Source organism: Carassius carassius, chromosome 9 (assembly GCF_963082965.1).
Source record: "Carassius carassius chromosome 9, fCarCar2.1, whole genome shotgun sequence".
Taxonomy (NCBI): Eukaryota; Metazoa; Chordata; class Actinopteri; order Cypriniformes; family Cyprinidae; genus Carassius; species Carassius carassius.
This window is the reverse complement of record NC_081763.1, coordinates 18195931-18215706: the sequence shown is the minus strand read 5'-3', so window position 1 is coordinate 18215706 and position 19776 is coordinate 18195931. Positions and strand designations below refer to the sequence as shown.

At 39.8% G+C, this 19776-nt stretch overlaps 1 protein-coding gene across 2 annotated transcripts in view; it reads left to right on the top strand.

Annotated features, from left to right (window-relative positions):
- Window positions 1-19776, top strand: part of LOC132149141 (serine/threonine-protein kinase SMG1-like) — a 57644-nt gene that overhangs the window by 23665 nt on the left and 14203 nt on the right. Inside the window, exons 16-39 of one of the 2 annotated variants that reach the window (XM_059558110.1) lie at window positions 1942-2060; window positions 2228-2315; window positions 2461-2562; window positions 2692-2832; window positions 3259-3458; window positions 5692-5888; window positions 6031-6192; window positions 8436-8590; window positions 8696-8832; window positions 9745-9943; window positions 10032-10141; window positions 10394-10538; window positions 10637-10793; window positions 10900-11020; window positions 11113-11358; window positions 11453-11722; window positions 11903-12047; window positions 12130-12268; window positions 12901-13122; window positions 13212-13392; window positions 13496-13654; window positions 18964-19187; window positions 19282-19436; window positions 19540-19762. In XM_059558110.1, the coding sequence (XP_059414093.1) occupies window positions 1942-2060; window positions 2228-2315; window positions 2461-2562; window positions 2692-2832; window positions 3259-3458; window positions 5692-5888; window positions 6031-6192; window positions 8436-8590; window positions 8696-8832; window positions 9745-9943; window positions 10032-10141; window positions 10394-10538; window positions 10637-10793; window positions 10900-11020; window positions 11113-11358; window positions 11453-11722; window positions 11903-12047; window positions 12130-12268; window positions 12901-13122; window positions 13212-13392; window positions 13496-13654; window positions 18964-19187; window positions 19282-19436; window positions 19540-19762 (3997 nt within the window). Of the gene's footprint in view, window positions 1-1941; window positions 2061-2227; window positions 2316-2460; window positions 2563-2688; window positions 2833-3258; window positions 3459-5691; window positions 5889-6030; window positions 6193-8435; window positions 8591-8695; window positions 8833-9744; window positions 9944-10031; window positions 10142-10393; window positions 10539-10636; window positions 10794-10899; window positions 11021-11112; window positions 11359-11452; window positions 11723-11902; window positions 12048-12129; window positions 12269-12900; window positions 13123-13211; window positions 13393-13495; window positions 13655-18963; window positions 19188-19281; window positions 19437-19539; window positions 19763-19776 lie in introns of both variants that reach the window. The other variant, XM_059558109.1, reaches the window with a different exon arrangement.

Here is a 19776-nt window from a genome sequence, read left to right as displayed (position 1 = left end):
AAAATTCCTCAGTTGGCCTATCAGGAAACAGCCTACGAATTTTTGACGATTCCGTTCGGTTTGGCTTTGGCTCCACAAACTTTTACGAAATGCTTCGAGGCAGCTCTAACGCCGCTGAGAACAGTGGGTCTCAGAGTGTCCGCTTATTTGGACGATCTCCTTCTCTCTGCTCGGTCACGGAGACAGGCGGAGATAGATACGAATTGGCTTGTGTCTCATTTAAAAGGCTTAGGCTTCAAAATAAACGACACAAAAAGCTGCTTAGTGCCCATGCAGGAAATAATTTACCTGGGTCTCAGGCTGAACTCAGACCTGTACCAGGCGTTCTTATCAGTGGAGTGCATCAGTTCAATTCGTGGTTGTCTCTCCCTTTTCCAGAAAGGGAAAAAAGTCCCATTCAGACTATGTTTACGTCTTCTAGGCCTGATGGCCTCGTCAGTGTCGGTCATCCCATTGAGACTGTTACGGAGAGAGTAATTTAATTATATAACTCATTAATTCTGATCGTGCCAAACTGGTCAGGGAAGTTGTGGCTGACGGAGATAATCCAGCTCCTGCGCGATCGGCCCTGGCCTCTTCGACGCGCTCAGCATATGATAGGAAATGGAATGTATTTGAATTGTGGTGCGCGAAAAGGCAAACTGTATCTTTTCAATGTTCAGTGGCAGAGGTGTTGTCTAATGCAAGAACTTTTAGATAAGGGGACAGCCTTCTCTACCGTTAATGTATATTTGGCTGCAATTTCTGCTTGCCATGTGGGGATTGAAAGGAATACTATAGGTCTACACCCGCTTGTGTGCAAGTTTATGAGGGGTGCGCGGCGTCTGAACAGGACATCAAAGCCGCTGATTCCATCGTGGGATCGGTCTATGGTCCTTAAGGGATTAAGAAAGAGAGTAATCAGTTATTTGTTTCATGGGCTGATTCTCATAAGGGTAAACCTATTTCTTGTCAGCGCCTGTCCCACTGTCTGGTGGAAGCTATTATATGTTGTTATAATAGCATGGGTCTAAGTCCTCCAGAGGGGCTTAAGGCTCATAGTGCCCGTGGGTTAGCCACCTCATGGGCGTGGTTTAAGGTCGTTTCAATTCAGGACATTTGTGCGGCTGTGACTTGGGCTTCGCCACACACTTTTGTCAGGTTTTATAGGCTGGATGTTACAGAGCCTTCGTTGGCTCATTCCGTCCTAAGTGTGTGTAAAAAAAAAAAAAAAAAAAAACGTGCAGATGTTGTTTTTATTTCACATGTCTCCATCCTATTCTGTGAATAATACATGGAGGGCTTGTGTTATTGTTTTCACACATTACTGAGTTGGTTGGCATGCCTGCTTCGGACAGCATATCTGCAATACAGGTGTTGTCTATATCCCATAGTGAGATACTGAATAAATGTTTGAAAGAGAACTTTAGGTTCTCTTATAACATGAGTGAGGTATCTCACCACACTTCCCTCCTTGCAGTAGCACGGGAAAGAGATATGCTGAGAATGAGGTGGGGACCATTATGCAGTGGTATATATTGGGGAGGTGGGACTCCCTCATCACTGTCTAATTGGTCTGTCAACCGACAGACATGGTGTAATTGGTGCTTCCAGGATTGGTCACGCCTGAGGCGATTCCCATAGTGAGATACCTCACTCATGTTATCAGAGAACATGTTTTCAAATATTCGAATTCAAAGCCATAATTACAAGTAAAAGTTGAATTTAGACACTTTACATGATTTGGAGATGTTTTCTTATTTGGTATTTCTTGCGTAATTAAAAATGTAATTTAATCCTACTTTTGGTTTTACTTCATCTTTTTTTTCTGAATCCTGAAACTTTAGTTTAAAGTGGATTTTTAATCACATATTTTCAGTACGTCTCAGCCCCCACTGTATGTAATTCCCCTTGTTTATCATAAAACAATGATTTCTTGTCTTTTGTTAACAACTTTTTTAGGCGGCTGTTACTCACCTGGTCATTAGAGGTCTCTTTGATGATGAAGAAATCTGAAACCTACTCCCCTCTGTTTTCGCTCCCATCTTTCCTCAAATTCTGCAAGGGGTTACTGGCAAATTGTGAGTTAATATCCCTATTATTAATTCTGCATTCTAAAAGATGAAACTATTTTATAAACATTTAATCATTCTCCAGTTCAATAGGGATTTTGACAAATAATGGGTTAGGATAATAAACTGGTGACCAAGTGAATGGAGTTTTAACATGTTGGTTTTCCTCTTTGCAGCCTTGAATGAAGACCCCACCATATGTCTGCAGGCATGTAACAGTCTACAGGTTCTTTCATCTTCCTTGACAACTGAGCTTCTCCAGAGGTAATCACACATCCTCTGCTTGTTAGACATTGTCTTCCTTCAGGCACATTCATTAGTGCTGCAACTCTGCCTCCTGCTTTTGGAGGCGAGGGTAAAAAACATCTTGTTTGATCAGCACTGATTCTGTCCCCCTTTCTCTGTGCAGGTGTGTGGATGTGTGCCGAGTTCAGCTAGTCCACTCAGCAGTCCGAGTCCGGCAGGCCTTTGGCAAATTGCTGAGATCCATTCCTATGCACATTGCATTGAGGTTCGCAAGACTCATTTTCTGACTTGAATTCACACAGTAGAACCAAGAGGGGAGAAATAAAACCTACCTTGTAGTTTTGCCTCCAGCTGTAGTTGATGTGATGGTAATTGTCGGCTTGTCTCCCAGCAGTGCCCATAATCACTCTGAGATTAAGGAGATTTCTCTGGCCATCCGCCGACACATGAACAAAGTGCCTAGCAACACGTTCCACCCACAGGACTTCTCTGACCTCATTGGGTTTATTCTATATGGAACGGTCCACCGTGGGGGGTAAGCAATTTCTTTCTTCTCACCTTGGTGAGAACACATGGACAGATGTTTGTTCATTTGAATATATTTCACGGTTTCCGTGGTGTCTTCAGTCTTAAATTTAGTTGTATCAAATTTAAGGCTTTAAGTCTTAATTTATGATTTCATGAGGTCTTAAATTTAGGGACGGAAAGACCAGAATTACAATATGGCTTAATGTTATGATTATACTTAAAAAGGCGATGATTTTATTTAGGGATGCACAATATATCGGCCAATAAATGTTAATTTGTTAAAATCCTGCAGAAACCCTGTGTTTTACTTGTTAGTGTAACTGATCAAATTCTGTACTGTAGAGTATCTGCAGCTAAAATAATAGCAATTTGTGTGTGTGCTGGGAATCGTTATATTTGGTATTATTTATAAGATTCATTGTTTCATAAACAGTAAAGAACCCTGGTTGGAGCGGATGTACCACAGCTGTCAGCGGCTGGAGAAGAAAGACACTGCCATGGTGCCTCGTGCCCTGCTGAAGACCGAGGCAGTGCTGTGGCAGTGGGCGGTGTGGGAGGCTGCTCAGTTCACCGTTCTCTCTAAACTCCGGACCCCTCTGGGACGAGCCCAGGATACATTCCAGACCATAGAGGGTTAGTGTGTTATCCCTTTAGGTATTAGAAACTCATCTTAAAAAATTCCAAGATTTATTAAAGGAGTAGTTCACCTAATTGAAGTTGACACTTCATATCATTCAAAATATGCATGACTTAAATTTTTCATTCTAGACACTAGTGCTGGGCAATATACCGGTTAAAACGGTAATCTGATTTGAATCACACACCATATATGTCATTTTTGTCTGAATATCAATATATTCTATGGGCAACAGTATACATTTTTTTCCCCTTTTTTTTTAATGCCTTAATTGTGCAATGTGGGCAGCACCATGAATTGAGAGGAGATCCCTGTTAACTAGGGCTGGGATAAACGATTATTTTTTAAACGATTAATCTAGCGATTATTTTTTCGATGCATCGATTAATCTAATGATTAATTTTTCAGACCGATTTGATTTCGATTATCTCCCCATTAATTGACTACTAACAATTTATACATGTTGATTTACATATCTGAATGAAAAACATCAATTCCTTAACATTGCAATATATGTTTATTGCTCTTAAAATTACAAAATAAAAGACTGACTAAGAATGCATTACTTTACACTTGTATAGAGATAGCATTCAATGAAACCTTGAAACCTTGAAAACACATAGCTTACTGAAACAAGCTTACTGAACACATAGGGCCTAGCTTACTGAAAAAAAAGTTCTTCTTTCAGATGAAAATAACAACTTGATGTCTAGTATTCAATAAAAAAGGTCACCCAAAATACTTGTTTAGAGCAATTGAAAGAATACAGTATGTAAATGTAAACTTGAGGGCTTTAAGCTAATACAGAGAGTGCTTTTACAAAAAAAAAAAAAAAATTAACAGTGGGAGCCAGCAGCCTGTCATGCTCCACGTGAAACTTTGACGTTCCGTCCTTTTTCTATCGTGTCTAATGATTTTGGTTAATATGCACAAGGGAGGGAGGGAGAGAGCAAGAAGCGCTCATGTAGTTTGAAGACTGTGAGTGCGCAAGCGCGCGTGAAACTTTGGTGTTTCGCTCTTTTTCTATCGTGTTTAATGATTTTGATTAATATGCACAAGGGAGGGAGAGAGCAAGAAGCGCTCGTGTTGTTTGAAGACCGTGAGGGGCTCTCTCTCGTACGCGCCCTGTCACTGTCACTCACCGATCAAATAAGGCTTTGACAGCCGCCAAAAAAAAAGATCAATGCAGAAAAACCCCTGGATTGGTTATATAACGTTGGACAGAATGTTGATCCGGCCATCACGTATATTCAGCGCACATAAAGTAAACGTTTTGCAAACATTTTTTAGAGAAATAAAAACAGGTCGACGAATCGATGCGCACATTTTGCGTCGACTTATTTTTTTGTGTTGGCGTCATCGATGACCTCGACGCGTTGTCCCAGCCCTACTGTTAACCACATACATTTCTGACTAAGGGTTGGAGAATTGTTGTGGGTGGGGTTTATGTGAATAGATCTCTTGAGGGGATGTCTTCAGAAAAGGGGATATTCTTCAGGAGGTTTAAATGGTATTTACTTTCATCATACATCCATATACATTGCATATTTATGTAGAATTTAAAAGCACACTGCTGCTTTGTTTACAGTTTGTTTACGCTCTATCGCTGCTGTTCCTTAAGTGCTACCTGATGTCAGAGAGTGAATTTGTCTCATTCAGTCCGTCTGCTGTTTTTGGTTTTGTTCAGATCGGTTTTATATTGCATAATTTGACAAAGCTGAGATCAGATTGGTCTGTTTTTGCTTCAGATTTTGAAATTATACAATGTAATTTACATGTTATATGTAGCATGTTTGTTTGGATCGTGATTAAAATGCATTGGTTCTGAAACTGTTTCATGCATTCCGATTCGTATAAAGGCACATTCAGGGTAAACCGTCTAAATCCTAAAAAAAACAGTGATACAGATTTTTAGTCAAACTGCCCAGCATTACTAGACACTTGTGAATACATTTTTAAGACTGCTGGGGTGTTTCCCATAAGCATCCTTGGCCAGCTATGGTCGCAAGTTTCATTGAACTCTATTGGTAATGATGGAACTTGCAACCATAGTTGCTTTTGGGAAATGCATCCCAGTATTCTGCAACAAGTGTTTTTACTGTTACTTGTAATAAATTAAATGCATCATTCCTCAAATAAAAGTGTTTATTTCACAACTTACTGACCCCCAAACTTTTTGAGCATTGTCATGCTTTTATAAGCCAATATTTTATCCCTGTGCTATTGTAGGTATGATCCGCAGCCTTGCGGCTCACAGTCTGAACACAGAGCAGGAGTTGAGTCAGTGGAGTGGAGGAGAAAGTGATGAAGGTCACCACACCAATCAGCTTCGCCTAGCTTTGCTTTTACAGTTCCTAGAAAACCTGGAGAAACTCATGTACAATGCTTACGAAGGCTGCGCTAGCGCTCTAACTGCACCACCAAAGGTCTGTCCTCCGTATATACACAAATAGCATTAACACTATGAATTGCTAGCTTTATCCTTTTATCTCCATTAATGGGGTGACCACTGACATTCTGTTTTCATCTTTAGCTTTAGTTTTTAATTCTCTTTACTCATGTGTTTAGGGCATCAGAACATTTTTCTACACAAACAGACAGACGTGCCAGGACTGGCTTACCAGAATTCGTTTGGCACTTATGAGGGTGGGCCTTCTCTCAGGTCAGCCGGCAGTCACGGTCCGCCATGGCTTTGACCTGCTCACTGAGATAAAGAACAGCAGTGCACAGGTAAGACAGGAAAAGAATAGTTCACAAAAAAATTAAAATCTGTCATTTATTACTCCATGTAATTTTAAACCTGTAAGACCTTCGTTCATCTTAAAAACCAAATAAGACATTTTTGATGAAATCCGAGAGCAAAGAAAACAAAAATAACGACTTTATTCAACACGTCTTCTCTTTCCTATCACTGTCTGCCACTATTCACGAGAGTGAATACGCCTGTGGCTCAGTGGTAGAGCATTGCGTTAGCAGCGCAAAAGGTTGTGGGTTCGATTCCCAGGGAACACATTAGGTAAAAAAATGTATAGCCTGAATGCACTGTAAGTCACTTTGGATAAGTGTCTGCTAAATGCATAATTGTAAATACGCTGCGCCTTGTTTACAAGCAGAGGAATGCACATGCATGTGTCATGTTACTCTTGTGTACATATGACTGCAGACAGTTACAGGGAAGAAGAATTTTTGAATAAATTCATTATTTTTGTTTTCTTTGTGGACAAATATTTTTTGTAGCTTCTAGTGTTGTCAAAAGACCCGGTACTTCGGTACCAAGTCGGTACTAAAAAAAATTTAATGTGACGGTACCAGGTTTCTTTAAGTACCGGTAGTACCGAGGTCCCTTTCAAACCCGGTTCAGCGCTATGATTTCCGCGAAGCAGAAAACGAGGACTGAATCTCAAAATTCAGTCATGAAAATGAAACTTACATTTTAATATGGACAGTCATGGAATTTGTCAAAGTTAGCATAAATTAATCAAATCAAATCTCCATATGGACCAGTATCTGTAAATGTTAAGCCGCAAAAGTTGTTTGAAATATGAATCCATGTTCTGCGCGTCTCTGTGTGAATTAATGAATGGCAGAGACATGCAGGTTTGTTTACTACATAGACTGAAGCGCATGACGCTTGCATTAATTTAAGCATCTGAGCTTCAGAGTTCTCTCTCCATCAAGCGATCTGAACTTTTCAGTTCATCTCAATGGACGCACAGCGCACCTGTATTTGATGCTCTGTAAACGCTTTGTGAAGGCGCACAACTCACCGTCGCTTTACTGATAGCGCTGTTTCTCACACATGCAAAGAGAGAAAGCGAGAGTCTTACCATGCTGAATCGACACGCTATATGTAAACTATTCTTTGTTGTCTTCTCCTGTCAAAATAATGGAGTTCATTTAGAATTATTCATATTCATTTTCGAACAAGCAGAAGACATACCGGTTTCTCCGGTAGTGGGCGGAGCTAATGCGCAAATGGCAATTTTTTTACATAAGGGCATTGTGCTAGAAATATTACTATTATTTAGTAAAATGTATGTGATACTGCTACTACTGTTGAAAAAATTTATAAAACTTTATTTTTTAAAGAAATAAATCACAATATTTCTTCCATGTTTTAATTTTAATAGCAAATCCCCTTTATTTACCAAAAATAAAATGTTTAAATTTCATAAATTAAAAGACAAATTACATTTGGGTGAAACTTGTTTAGTGTTTTTCATAATTAGATAACTTGTAGAAAAACTTTAAACACAATTGTAAATAAGTATAAAGAATGGCATTGGTTTTATTTTAGTGCTAAAAAGTTATTTTTTTTTAATTCGCATATTTTTGTGTTATGTTTTGGTACCGAAATTGGTACCGAGAACCGTGGATTTTCACTGGTATCGGTACCAAATACCAAAATTTTGGTAGCGTGACAACACTAGTAGCTTCATAACATAAGTTTAACCACATATGTCACATTGACTATTTTAACGATGTCCTTACTATGTTTCTGGGCCTTGAAAGTGGTAGTTCCGTTGCTGTCTATGCAGGGTCAGAAAGCTCTCAATTTCATCAAAAATATCTAAATTTGTGTTCTGAAAATGAACAAAGGTCTTGTGTGTTTGTAACAACATGAGGGTGAGTAATTACAGAATTTTTTGGGGGGTGAACTATCCCTTGAAGCAGTGTTGTTCAAAATGGGCTCCAAAAAATAATTTTTGTGAAAATATGCATTAAACGAAAAGAAAGTCTTAAGGTCAATTCTGAATGTTTCATTGTCATTCACACATTAAATTTTATGCAGTGCAATTATTGCTAATTTATAATGACTTAAATATATTAAAGTCTTTGAACTATAACTCCATTAACTTCTCAGCATTGCTCCTTTTGAGATGTCAGTTATTGTGAGGCACAGGCTCTACACTATTTGGACTTGTATATCCAAAAGCATAAGTTCATTGTTTTTGCTCTGTGCTTTGCTGTAGGGACCAGAAATGGAGGTGCCAGTCACTATGCTGGTGGAGGCGTTGTGTGAGCTGCGATGCCCTGAAGCGATACAAGGTCTGGCAGCCTGGAGTCTGGCCAACACTGGCAAGAGCCTGGGCTGGCTGGGATCAGTGGCACTGCAGGCCGAGGGAAAGTAAGTGTTTTTTGTTCTAAAAAAATAAAATAACCTAGTTTACACCATGCATATTTGTCTAGACACTCTGGTCTCATGAAATGTTGATGTTGCATTGTTCCCAAGGTTTGAGAAGGCAGCATTAGAGTACCAAGAGCAGCTGTGCGCCGTCACAGGGATGGACTGCTCCATTAAAGGCTTTGATCACTTTCTGTTAAAACTCACTGGCTCCAACACCTCCAGCCCAAAACACACTAGCAGTGGTGAGGATTTACAAAATTTGCACTAAATGTCTCGCATGATAAATAAACTTCAAGATAATCTTGAAAGGGGGAGAAGTGAAAAATTGATTCACACATGAATCCCGGTTTGTATCTTCTACTGATTCTAATTGAACCACTGCGCAACAGACGGTAATGTTTCATTACTGAATGAATAAATTTTTGAATGAATTGTATGAATGAATGATTCAATTACTCATTCATAAAGACTGTAGTGACTTGCTTTGTTTCTGAATTAATCAGCCATTTTGGACAAACGAATGAAAACACGTGAGAAAACTGGCACTCTGACATATGAAACTAGAACTTACAATAGGTGATTGTAAGTTCTAGTTTCATATGTCATGAGTGCCAGTTAGTTTCAAAAGTGTATTTTTTAAACTTTTAATCTCATAGTATTATTTATGCAGTTGCAGTATAGGTACATTTTTTTCACATCTGAGCTGCATTAAAAAGCTGTGAATGCAGATTCTCTTCCACCTCTGGAGTGCAAAAATGTTTTTTGTTGATACTGATTTCAATTTATTGGTAATGGGTGTCTTATTATTTGAATTGAATTTGTGTACATCTAATAATGGATAAAAAAAAGATGATGCATAAATCAAATAATGTTAGAAGAAAAATCACTAGTCACTAACCTTCGGAAATGAAAGATGCAAACCAAAAACCTCCATAAGTGTATTTTTTTTTTTTTTTTTTTTTACCAAGTAATTTTACCATATTAAATCGTGATCCGAAAAATCTAATCAAATTGAGTTTCAAAGGATCCCCATCCCTAGCCTTTAATAATTTCAGAGGTTATTGTCCGCTGGTCCGTCTTTTTTTGTTGTTGTTTTTTTTATGATGCAAAAGTTGCCTTGATTCTTATTGTATCTGTCATGACTGGTTTAATAGGAGATGGAAGGAAAACGGTGTTGTTGAAGTCCAGTGAGTGTTCTCCAGAAGTGCTCAACTTCCTGGCTAATAAGGCCTGTGAGTGTTATGTGGCCCTGAGCGACTGGAAATCCGTGCAGGAGTGGCAGGCCAGCATGATAAACCTTAAAAAGAATAGCAGTTCCTGTGTCAACCTCAAAACAGACTTTAACTACATCAGGTCTGTAGTAGCAGAACTGACTTCTCCTGACTGCTGGAGTGTGAGTTGTTCATTGAAATAATTGTGTTTTGGTCTGTCTGCCCTCCAGAGCCCTGAGCAGGTTTGAGGAGGGGGATTTCGCAGAGTGCCGTGTACAGCTGGAGTTGCTCCCCGGGGAGGATTATGGTCTTCTCAACTCTACAACTAAGGACAAGATTGGTATGATAATAGCCCATCCATGGTTATGGAAAATCTGTTATCCCATCTGTTGGGAATTAGCATTATTATAGTTATCATCATTTTTTTACCGTAATGCTCAGCTCAAATTTTTTATACTAAAAACTAGAAATTGCTTTTTGTAAGGATGATTTTTATAAATCGTTTAATCATTAATTTTACACTGTTCAAAACATGTGGAATCTATTTCCTACGATCAGCTTCACTCTTATTAATGTTTGTTTGTGTTGATAGACCTGAAGAGGCTTCTTCCTGCTGTGTTGAGCCCAGACCCCTCAGAGCTCCAGAAGGCCATTGAGGTACAGCTCCTCAGAAGCGCTGTGGGAGCCATCACTGCGACCAATCACGAACAGGACCAGAAGGTTCTTGCATCGTCTGAGTGAGTAAATGGTCTGAACACAATATTTATTGTTTTTTTTTTTGTGAAGTTGTGAAATTTTTTGATGGTGATTTCTACTTTTGGGTTTTCATCTTCAGCACCCTGGTGAAGTACCTGAAACAGACGGGTCGCATCTCTCTGGGTCCCCTGCGTCTCTCCACTCTCACCCTATCTGACTCCTTGCCCACCCTCAGCACCCTGCAGCTGCACTGTGCCAACTCTTTAGAGAACTCCCTCTGCAATCAGCACCCAGAGGTTTGAGCATCAACCACCACATCAACACTGTGAAGGTGCAAATACATTATCATATGGTCTTTTCCTTTTTTTAAGAAATCCCTGTTCTTTGTTTTTCTTCCTGCAGGACTGTCTAATTCCACTTTTCAGTGAAGCTTTGACCACCTGCAAGCAGCAGGATGTTCAGCCATGGCTGCATGCTCTGCGATACACTACTTTCCAAAGGCAGCTCTTCCAAAAACTCAAAGGTTCTCTTTCTCTTTTTCACATTCTCTTATGTGTAAGTATGACTTATAAATGTGATGTGACGTCTCTGTTGACTCTTCAATGATTCCTCCAGGTTTGTCTGCTCCAGTGGACTCTCATTTAATGGAGCTTTGTCTGACTGTGGTGAAATTTGCTCGCAAGCAAGGAAATATTGCCCTGGCCACACGTCTGCTGAGCCTGTGCAACAAGCCATCAGTGGGGGTCTCTGAAGGTCAGGACCTGGTGCAATGCTTCAGGCAGCTGTCACTTGAGGGCACTGTTGGGGAGAAGTGGGGACCAGAGCTGGAGATTGAAAAGGCTAAGGTTCTGTTTGCTGCTGGTGAGTCTTTTTAAGCTGTGTCAGTCTGATTTAGGCCAGTTCACTTGGTCTCGGTGTGTTGCAATTTGAATATCTAAGCACTTCTGTCGTTTAGGTCAGTCTGTATCTGCTATGGAAATGTTGAGCTCCTGTGCTCTGTCATACTGTCACTCTGGAAAGTGTGAGCGTGCAGCCTGTCGCTCTGTGCTTGCTCTTTGCAAATGGCTTTTGGCTGAATGGAAAGATCTTACTCCACAACTCAAAATGGTGGCGAAGAGGAACTCTGGTTCTACCAGCCTCTCAGCTCTCTCCAAAAACATCTCTGGCCTGTTGGAGCTGCCACTGGAAGATCAGGGAATGCCACATATTACAACAGAGACTACAGGTAAGCATACGCATGTCAGCGTATTAAACCATGATATTTTTGTCATGAATGGTTGAGGACCAATATGATTATAGCTTTGCATTCTAGAGTGTCTTTTTATTTTTGTGTATTAGTATTTGATTGATATTGTCTTTTAGTTTCTTTGTATTGGTCATGAAGGTCCGTTTGTTTTGTCTACAGTCAGTGTTGGTGTTGGGGAGCCAGACTTTGTCCTTGGGCAGCTGTACCAGCTCTCAACTACTCAGGCTCCTGAAGTGGCCAAATCATGGGCTGCTCTGGCCAGCTGGGCATACAGATGGGGCAGGAAGGTTGTGGACAATGCCAGGTATTTTATCTATGAAAGGTGTTAATGATAGTTGATAAATTATGTGCTTGTGCTGATTGTTTTTTATTCTGTGTGTTGATAGTCAAGGCGAAGGGGTTCCTTTGCTCCTTGGAGAGAAGAAAGAAATAGAGGACTTGCTCCCAGCAGGCACCAGTGATGAGGACAAGGAAACCATTTTCAGCATTTTGGGTCAAGCCATGTGTCGCCCAGCAGGAATTCAGGTTATGGAGTTCACAGTTTGTATAAATGAGTTTAGAGTTCAGTGTTTTTTTTTTATAATGTGGTACACTACAAACTAGGGAACTATGGAAATATAATACTAGAAAGCATAGATATTTCATTTAAATATACTACTGTTCAAACATTTGAGGGTGGTGCTTTTTTTTTTTTTAAATACTGTAAAAACCGTAACACTGTGAAATGTTACGATTTAAAAATGACTTTTTCTATTTTAATATATTTTAAATTGTCTTTCTAAGTATTTGTTCATTTCTAAGTAATTATTAATTAGTTTCTCCAGTCTTGTATGTCACATGAACCTTCAGAAATTATTCTAGTATGATGATTTGGCACTCAAACATTTTATCATTGTTGAAAACCATTTTTATGTTTTTGTGGAAACCTTGATGCTTTTATTTAGGATTCTTTAACGAATGAAGTTTTAAAATTGACAACTTTTGGAACAGTATTTTTTTACTGCCACTTTTGATGGATTAAAAAAATAATTATTTTATTTTACCTTATTAAACCTGTGGCTTTCTGCCTTAATTTTTCTGCTGATGTTCATTCATCTGAAACAAAGGATGCGAATAGTTCTTGTTTTGTGTATTCATGTGTCATTGTTTTCCTGCAGGATGAGGACATGGCCTTGCAGAATGAAGAGGATGAGGAGGACGACATGGTGGATGTGATCGGCCGACAGCTGTTGGGTGCCTGTCCATGGCTGTCTGAGGTGGAGGACACGGTGACCAATGGGCTGATTAGGGTGTGGAGGAGAGTGGTTGACCGAATCTTCAGCCTGTACCGGGTCTCCTGCAGAGCGTACTTCACCTTCCTCAATCTCAACGCTGGGCAGGTCGGAGGATTCCTCCTTTTGTTTACACAGTGACTGGACAAATTTCTAAAAGCGAAATCGATCAAATGTTTTGGTGTCATGATCATCAGGTGCCCATAGATGAAGACGACCCCAAGCTGATCTTGAACAACCAGAGCAGCAAACAGAGCAGCGATGATGTCATTGTCATGGCAACCCTCCGTCTGCTGCGTCTGCTTGTGAAGCACGCTGGGGAGTTGAGAGAGGGCCTGGAGCACGGCCTGGCATCCACCCCCACTGCACCCTGGAGGGGTAAGAACTTAAACATCAATACAGTAATGAACACCTTCCTCTTTACATCATGTAGGTAGTTTTCTCAGTCCGTGTAATATTAATATGTCTGTTTTCTCTCTAGGTATCATCCCTCAGTTATTCTCCAGACTAAATCACCCAGAGGCTTACATTCGCCAGAGCATCTGCAGCCTGCTGTGTAGAGTGGCCCAAGATTCGCCCCACCTAATCCTCTATCCTGCCATTGTGGGATCTATCTCTCTCGGCGGAGAGGCTCAGGCAGGTATGTACTATACTTCCACTCAGGGACATCCTGTCTACCTTAGGCCATGTGTCCACTAAAGTGTTTTAACCAGCTGAAAATGCCAGGCGATCTTCTGAAAACTGGGGATGCTTGAGCACTTTGTAGCTGCCTACCTGGTAGACCCATGATGATTGAAATGTTCTTCCAAGCATTGTTTTTCGTATTAAATTTTGTGGTAGTCCGCCAACGTCATCTGGTACAGACATGGAGAAAATATTACATGTATTCGAAAACAACAATATTAATATTTAAATTTGTTATTTAGTTGTTGTGCAAGTGATGGTTGGTCAGTGGATGGCTCTCACTGTTTTACGGGATGGACAACTAGTCTGATTCAGTGTAACCAGTCTTGTTCTGTAAACACCGCAAGAGCTTTCTGAGAATGCATTTGCGAGTCCTGAAAATTTACAGGTGTGAGTTCGGTTACAGAATGCGGTTGTCACGCCTGAAAATTGTCTGTACTGCACTGTTGAATTGAATTGAATTGAATTGAATTTTTTTTAATTGAATTGAATTAATTTTTATTTCGAACAATTCATAAAAAAATTTTAAAAAATAAAAATGACAGCAATTCATAAGCAATATCCATATAAATAAACAAACATGTATAACATAATAATATAATAATCAACCTGTTCGAAAAGGGATAGTTAGAAGCCCTAGGCTTATCAAAAACTACCCCCAGTAACTACCCAAACCAATTCACAATCTAACAAGAAAAATTAACATAACATTTTAAATACATCAAAAAAAAATACTAAATTAAATAAAGCGTTATCTTAATATTAAGATGAAGAAAAAAGCATATACAAAAACCATTATCAAGCATTCTTTACCACCATAATGAATTATCATTCACCCTCTCCATTTCTATACTTATCAAGCATAAAACTTTTGTACCTTTTTCTAAATTGCAACATATTAACACTTTGTTTGATTGAACTGCTCAGACCATTCCACAAAAGCACCCCACAAATCGAAACACACATACTTTTGAGTTTTGTCCGAGTCCTATGTTGACTCAAATTTAAATCCCCTCTCAAGTTATAACCCCCAACCCTATCTGTAAACAACTGCTGTATGTTTTTAGGCAACTGTTTATTTATTGCTTTATAGATTAATTGAGCAGTCTTAAGTTTAACGAGATCTTTAAACTTCAAAGTGTGCAATTTTAAATATAGTAAATTAGTATGCTCAAGATAACCTACCTTGTTTACTATTCTAATAGCTCTTTTTTGTAATGTACTTAATGTTTGTAAGGTGGTTTTGTAGGTGTTACCCCATACTTCAACACAATAATTTAAATAAGGCAACACAAGTGAACAATACAAAATAAAAACTGTGTGTGTGAACGTAATTGTATTAAAGACTAAAATACAGGACTGACAACTGTATTCTGCTGCTGTGTGAATGGGGCCTTGGTATGGCAACATTTTTCATCCTTTGGCAACCAGAGGTGGGGGACTCGAGTCACAATTTTCAGGACTTGCGACTTGCTTGATTTAAAGTATGACTTTGACTTGAGAACAAGTTACTTGAGACTTGACTTGAAGTGGAAGACTCGACAATGACTTGAACGTATAATAAACAATCAGCAATAAAATTTATAAAAAAAATACATATATTATTGACGTCAGCACCACTAATCAGCATCTGTGCCTTTAACGCTGCACAATTCAAACCGCATCAAACATGGCAGACAGTAGTCGAGCTCCACAAATAGTCTCGTTTGGTTATAAAGACTTTGAACTGGGCCGTGCCAATAAAAAAAAGATTTGCCAGATGCAAAATATGCAACGCAAGAATATCTGAAACGACAACATCAAATTTCATTCGACATTTCAAGAACCACAAGGAAAGGTAAGAAAGTAATTTCTTTATTGTCAGTTTCACTAAGATCTATAACGATTACTAATGTACGTTAATGAATTAATTTTTTATGTTTGTCATAATTTGGCCTTGGTTGCATATGTTTTTTTTCTTATTAGAAATGTGATCATTATCATTACTGATACGTCTCGTAAATAGATGTATTGGGTAATTAGACTATAAAAGTGGCGTAGCTTGATTTTTTTATGTTTATGGGCATCTTAAAATGAGTGGTCCGCTCTATATTACATGTAGCCTATAATGTCTGTATTAAATGTGCGCATTTTCAAGTGTTTGTGTGGACTGTGTGTGGAAACTCTTTCCACACACAGTTCGATTCAATAAACCGGTTGAAGAAAACGGTTCACCGGTTCTTTTGCGCTCGATGTAATGACGTCATTGGCGATGATTGCCCTTGATTCAAGCCTTTGGTTGAAAAAAGACTCTTAACATTAGCATAGAATCAGTTCAGAATCAATCATCAAAAGAATCAGTTCAGACACTCTGTGTGTCAGTCTGCCTCACACTGAATCACATATGCACAGTATCATCAGCTCCTCGGTTCTCGAATCGGACGCAAACGGTTCTCGGTTCAGTGTACTGGTACGAGAATGAGTCAATCTTTTGTTTGTTATCTGGCTCGGCTCGGTGTTCATCTTCGGTTCTCTCTTCACAGCAGTTCAGTCAGTGTAGTATTTGAGTAAATTAATTACTCCGGGATATTGCTTTATTTGGACTCAGAGGGAGTGTCAGCCACGTAAAAAATGTTAACAGCTTAAGTCTTAGACTCGATACATATTATTCTCAAAACGTTTTGTGTATACAACACAATTTTATTGTATTTTCAGATATTAATGTAGCACAGATATGCGTATGATTCATTTATAGCAAATGTATAAGATACATAATTGTATACAAGTTAATCTTTTCGGTGCAAAAATAAATATAATATAGATCGAACAAAATATACCTCTATTTATTTTAGTACTGTGACTTGACTTAACTTGAAACTTATCAGGACTCGACTTGACTTGCTTAGCATGAACCCTTGACTTGACTTGCTTGATTTATCTGAACTGTGACTTGAGACTTGACTCGAGACTTGATGGTTAAGACTTGAGACTTGCTTGGACTTGACCATGTGTGACTTGTCCTCACCTCGGTTGGCAACCAAAAAAAAAAGATACAGTAAGGCCGGTGACACACTGGCTGCGTGGCAGGAGCGTGCATTTCTGCTGCGTGACGGCTGCGTTGCATTTTCTGTGTCTTTACAGACCAGAATCGTGCCTGACGTGGCACTGCTGCTGCTGTAGGTGACATAGATGGAGGCCGCCGACAGACCAGGATCTTGTCTTCACGACAACAATATCTATACTTCATGTTGAGCATAAATATAAAGCCTACTGATAAAGGACACCATCAATGGTATTGACGGCAAAATACTGTTTGACAGGTGCAATATTTGAAAATCGATAATTTATTTTTTAAATTACATTTATATCTGAATTTGTCAACCCATAGACTTTCAAATATCAAAATGTCATTAATATGTATTTTAGAGCTGCATCTAACGATTATTTTTTCGATTAGTCGACTACTCTAACGATTATTTTTATAACAATAAATAATTAATCTAATGTTCTTTTTTGATTAGCTAATGAATCCTTTGGATAACTTTACAAAAAAATAAGTGCAACTTCTTCTAATATAATATTTCAACCTTTATCCATTTTCAACCAATGGGGTTGAAGTTTTTACAGTATACAAAAATAGAGGCAAAGAAAATTATTTTACTATGGTAAATGAGTTTACGATAGCGTTTATAATTAAACCACAGTAGCCACAAATTTACAGTTGTCTGAGACGTCATGAAATGTTCTTTAGCATCACAAACCATAAAATGTAGTCAGGGTTCTGCTATGGTTTAGCATGGTTTCCAGAAATCTGGAGCTGATTCGGGGTAGCTCGGTAGTTTGTGACTGTCTCGCGGTGCGCTGTCTTTTAAGGGGCCGTTCACATATTCACGAGTACGTTATTTCCAATGTAGGTGCGTGGTATGCGCGCTCATATGGGAAAGCGACGCGGTCGCGACGCACACGTGAAAACAGGCGCGTTCGCACCGCATCGAGTTAAAAACATCTCAAATTATCAGAATGCCGCAAGCGCACCGCGGGTCATGTGACAAGAATTAACCAATCAGCTTCATCCTTTCCCGTAACAACGTTGAAACCTCATCTAAGATGAGGGAACAGCTGATCATAGCTGTATATGGATTGCCATTTTGAAATAAATTTAGTAGCAGAGCTACCGCAAGCGTTTTTAGTGCTGCAAATCCATTTAACCTTTGCTGAAATTTCCGCGTCTTCATGGAGAGAGCACGTCATGGTTGCTTAGCAATGACAGACGCCCCAGGGGCGCAACTACCCGAGCACTTTGGAAAGGAGAAAGCGGAGCGACTAGCGTTTTACATGCGTTTTTAGGCGCGATATGTGAACGCCCCTAATGCGTGTTCGAAACCAGCGCCAACACAGACTTTATTTTTTAGTTTATCCTTACTTCAGCCGCTACGAGTGATCATACCAATAACTTGTAATCTTTACAAGAATATCAGAATCATGCAATGAGCAAGTCTGCGTTTATTAGACACTTAATAATATCATATCAGTTTGTGCTTTTAGCATCGCCGAATCTGCTGCGGTCGTTCCATCACATCTGCAGCAGAGACCTGAACCAGGAAGTTGGTCATCAGATCACCCAGTAACCAGTTAAACCGTAACACCGGAGAGCGCCAGGATGTTTTCCTCTGAGGTGCTCATGCATCGCATTTGTGCTGCCGTAGTACACCATATCGGTTTTGCAAAGGGAACAAAGGGCCATTTTATTTGGCCTCTGTTTAAAGTATTCCCATACTTTTGATAACAGTGACTCTGTTTTTGTGATAGAATGCAACTTTCTCCATTCCCGACGCGTCGTTGCAGCACTAATGTATTTGTGTACAAAATGACATATAAACATATTTTCCTATTCTATTTTGCCTGGAAACGCTTCCAACACGCTTGCGTGTCACGTGAAAAATAGGTGTCTGTTCTATTTCTAGCATGCACGTGTTTTCAGGCAGTCTGCAAGCTCTAACCTGTTAACATGGGAGCCGAATTAAAAACGGACACGCCACACTGCTGAGATGCTTACGCCACGCATCCAGTGTGTCACCGGCCTAACAGTCAGTCTATTCACACTTTTTTTTTTTTTTTATAGACTTTTTTTTTTTTTTTATTGAAGACAATTTTAAAAAAATGCTATGGCTTTAAGATGACATGCTTTGGTGGAGACGTGCCTTAAACAACCAACAGTTCTCATTTTAGTGATCATAAATAGAAGTTTGACCTCTTTGGGGAAAAAAATAATGTTTTCATCTCTGCCAGGTAACAAGCTGCCGTCTTCCCTGCCATCCCTGCTTGGGAACATGCAGGGAGAGGCTCTTTGTGGAGGTGAGAGTGAGACGGGCAGCGGGCCGACTTCTCAAGAGAGCAGCCGCGGGGAAGAGATGGTGATGTATTCTAGTGAGGACCAAGCCATGATGCAGGACTGCTACAGCAAGATCGTAGACAGGCTCTCTTCCGCCAACCCCACCATGGTGCTGCAGGTATTACAGAAAGGACTTTACTGTTCTATGTGTCTCTGATTGTGGTTAAGGCCATTGTGTTTAAGAGTTGTTTTGTTGATCCTTGTGTGTGCAGGTGCAGTTGTTGGTGGGTGAGCTGAGGAGGGTCACTCTGCTCTGGGACGAGCTCTGGCTGGGGGTCTTGCAGCAGCAACACATGCATGTTCTGCGCAGGATTCAACAGCTGGAGGATGAGGTGAAAAGAGTTCAGAACAACAACACTCTGCGCAAGTAAGTCACGACCCAGGGAATCAATATAAAAGGAGGAACTTCATTAATGAGTGACTCGTGTCCATTGGAAAATCATTTAAATTCCTGATCTCTTGTTGTTTAGGGATGAGAAAGTGGCTATTATGAGAGAGAAGCATTCTGCTCTGATGAAGCCTGTGGTTTTTGCACTGGATCACGTGCGCAGCATCACGGCTGCTTCGTCAGAGACTCCTCACGAAGCGTGGTTTCAGGAGACTTATGGAGAGGCCATCCACAATGCTCTAGAGAGACTGAGGAGCCCTCTTAATCCAGCCAATCCTGCCAGCAGCTGGGTGCCCTTCAAACAGGTAAAGACCGCTGC